Source organism: Borostomias antarcticus (assembly GCF_949987555.1).
Source record: "Borostomias antarcticus genome assembly, chromosome: 15".
In the NCBI taxonomy this organism is placed as follows: domain Eukaryota; kingdom Metazoa; phylum Chordata; class Actinopteri; order Stomiiformes; family Stomiidae; genus Borostomias; species Borostomias antarcticus.
This window is the reverse complement of record NC_140248.1, coordinates 25,234,561-25,237,060: the sequence shown is the minus strand read 5'-3', so window position 1 is coordinate 25,237,060 and position 2,500 is coordinate 25,234,561. Positions and strand designations below refer to the sequence as shown.

General features: G+C 50.9%; 1 protein-coding gene across 1 annotated transcript in view; it reads right to left on the bottom strand.

Moving 5' to 3' along the window:
* Positions 1 to 1,968, bottom strand: part of tmprss15 (transmembrane serine protease 15) — a gene marked incomplete at both ends in the record, with an annotated part of 31,832 nt that extends 29,864 nt beyond the window's left edge. The window contains 4 exons of the mRNA XM_084450418.1: positions 184 to 298; positions 515 to 602; positions 942 to 1,104; positions 1,876 to 1,968. Coding sequence (XP_084306544.1) covers positions 184 to 298; positions 515 to 602; positions 942 to 1,104; positions 1,876 to 1,968 — 459 coding nt within the window. The remainder of the gene's footprint in view (positions 1 to 183; positions 299 to 514; positions 603 to 941; positions 1,105 to 1,875) is intronic.
* Positions 1,969 to 2,500: the final 532 nt, after the last annotated feature.

Sequence of the window (2,500 nt, the reverse complement as noted above, 5' to 3'; positions counted from 1 at the left end):
CAGCTGAGGAGGGGGGGGGCTCAGGGGGAACTGCATGGGACGGTAGGAATGCTGCACCTGCAAAAACAAACAGTCACAGACCGGCCAGTCAGACTGGAGGGAGGAGCATCGGTTTGAAGCCTCTCTGGTAGCACCTGACTTCATCACTTCACACTTCCAGTTAACAACAAGCTACACATTTACCACGGCGTTCATGTTCAGCGTTTTCTCCCAGTGGAATTTGTCCTGGAGGAGGAAGCTGCTCTCGGGATGACCAGAGAAGAAGAACACGGGCGTGTCAGGAGGGCGTGGCCTCTCGCTGGGAGGAGGAGCAAAGGGAATCAGATTGAAATCACCTGATATAAAACTGTAGGATGATGTAAACAGAAGGGTCTCTTGCATGTGACACATCTGGACTGATGATGCATTACAGACTTGAGCAGGTGCCCTTTTAGAAGGTCAAGTAGAGATAAGCAGCTGGACCTGCTCACTCTGTATACGTTAAGAGACAGAAGCAAATGAACCAGGCTCTGACCTGCCAGCCCTGGACGCGCTGTGAGGAGGTTCGTCCCGATCGTCCTCGGTCACCTGAGGGCCAGAGCCTCCATCTTGGTGCGAACTACCTACGGCAAAGGTGCAAAGGGTGAGTTCCTGAAACAGGTCCCCCCTCCCTATGACCCACTACAAGAGGGCCGAGCCAACAGTGGATCGGTCAACGAGGACCTCAGTGAAAACCTCAGCCCGCAGTCTGTAAGACATCTGTTACAGCATCTTAGAGAATTCTAAAAGTCTGTCGACACCACAGTGTCATTTAAAATATATATACAATAAACAACAACACACAACATCCTTCCCTTCTGTGGGAGTGTGGGCTCAGGCCAGCTGCTCCGAGCCAGGCTACGCTCCGCAGACACAAGCTCATAGATGACTCAGCCTTATTTACACAAGAAGACACTTCCTACCAGAGCTGTACTGCAGCTTGATCTGCCGGCCACATAGCGAGGTGCCGTTGAGCAGGGCCATGGCGTAGGGCACGGCCTCGGCGTGCTTGTAATAAACAAACCCGTACGGTCGCTGGCGGCCCTCCTGGTCTCTGGGTATGGTGACCTTCTTCAGAGGGCCGGCCTGGGACACGAGGGACACACCACACAAGCATGAGGACAGCAGGACACGAGGGACACACCACACAAGCATCAGGACAGCAGGACACGAGGGACACACCACACAAGCATTAGACCAGCAGGTGGACACGAGGGACACACCACACCAGCATGAGGACAGCAGTGGGACACGGGGGACACACCACACAAGCATCAGGACAGCAGGAGGACACGAGGGACACACCACACAAGCATTAGGACAGCAGGAGGACACGAGGGACACACCACACAAGCATGAGGACAGCAGGAGGACACGAGGGACACAACACACAAGCATCAGGACAGCAGGAGGACACGAGGGACACACCACACAAGCATGAGGACAGCAGGGGGACACGAGGGACACACCACACAAGCATGAGGACAGCAGGAGGACACGAGGGACACACCACACAAGCATCAGGACAGCAGGAGGACACGAGGGACACACCACACAAGCATCAGGACAGCAGGGGGGATGGAGATGTGCACAAGATACAGAACGATGAGGCTACAGGAAAACACTTGAAATCCTTTAGTTTCCTTTATTTCCTTGTGTTCCTCCAGGTGAGGTTCTGACTGGGTCAGATCAACCAGGATGCACAGCTATACATGGACAGTCTGGAGAAGACTGCATGAGAAGATGACTACAATATACATTTGGTTGGTTGCTATTATACAAACATCCTATAGAATATTTTACTTCAATTTCCCAGGGTTGTGTTATTCACCAGGTAGCTAGCTAGCCTCATGTTACCTGCAAAAACAGCTCGAACAGAATTTCTTCTTTTACTGAGCTGCCTAAATTTCCCACGAAGACAGTTTTGTCTGCCTCTCTCTGGTCATGCATTCTGGACAGAGTAAGTAATCAAGTGGAGATAGAGTTGATGACTGCTCCGGGTCTGGAGCATGGATGTATTCAAACAACAGACCAGCTGCATCAAGCTCGTTGATCAGCATTTGTCGTAAAGGATACTGGGCTTGTAGCTGCTGAACACATTGCGACATCAGGACCTGTGGGGGTCGTACAGGCGTTAGGACACTAGGGGTCGCTGTTCGCCATGTAACAAGTCTGTGGTGTGCATCGGGGCAGAGGGTGATCATACCTGCGCTTGTGTTGGGTGGGGTTTCTATGAGAAACTGTTTCTGGTCACGGTCCTTTCCTGTCCACTTGTTATAGTTCAAGTTAATAGTCCAAAAGTTACATTTGATTATTTCAAACCTACTCCTAATTCAGTGATGATTACCTGTAAGCTAGTAGTAGTAGTAGTAGTAGGCTAGTAGGCTAGTAGTAGTAGTGGTGGTAGTAGTAGTAGTAGTAGTAGTATTAATAGTAGTAGGCCTAGTAGAGTAGACTATTGATCCCGGGGGAAATGCAGTTA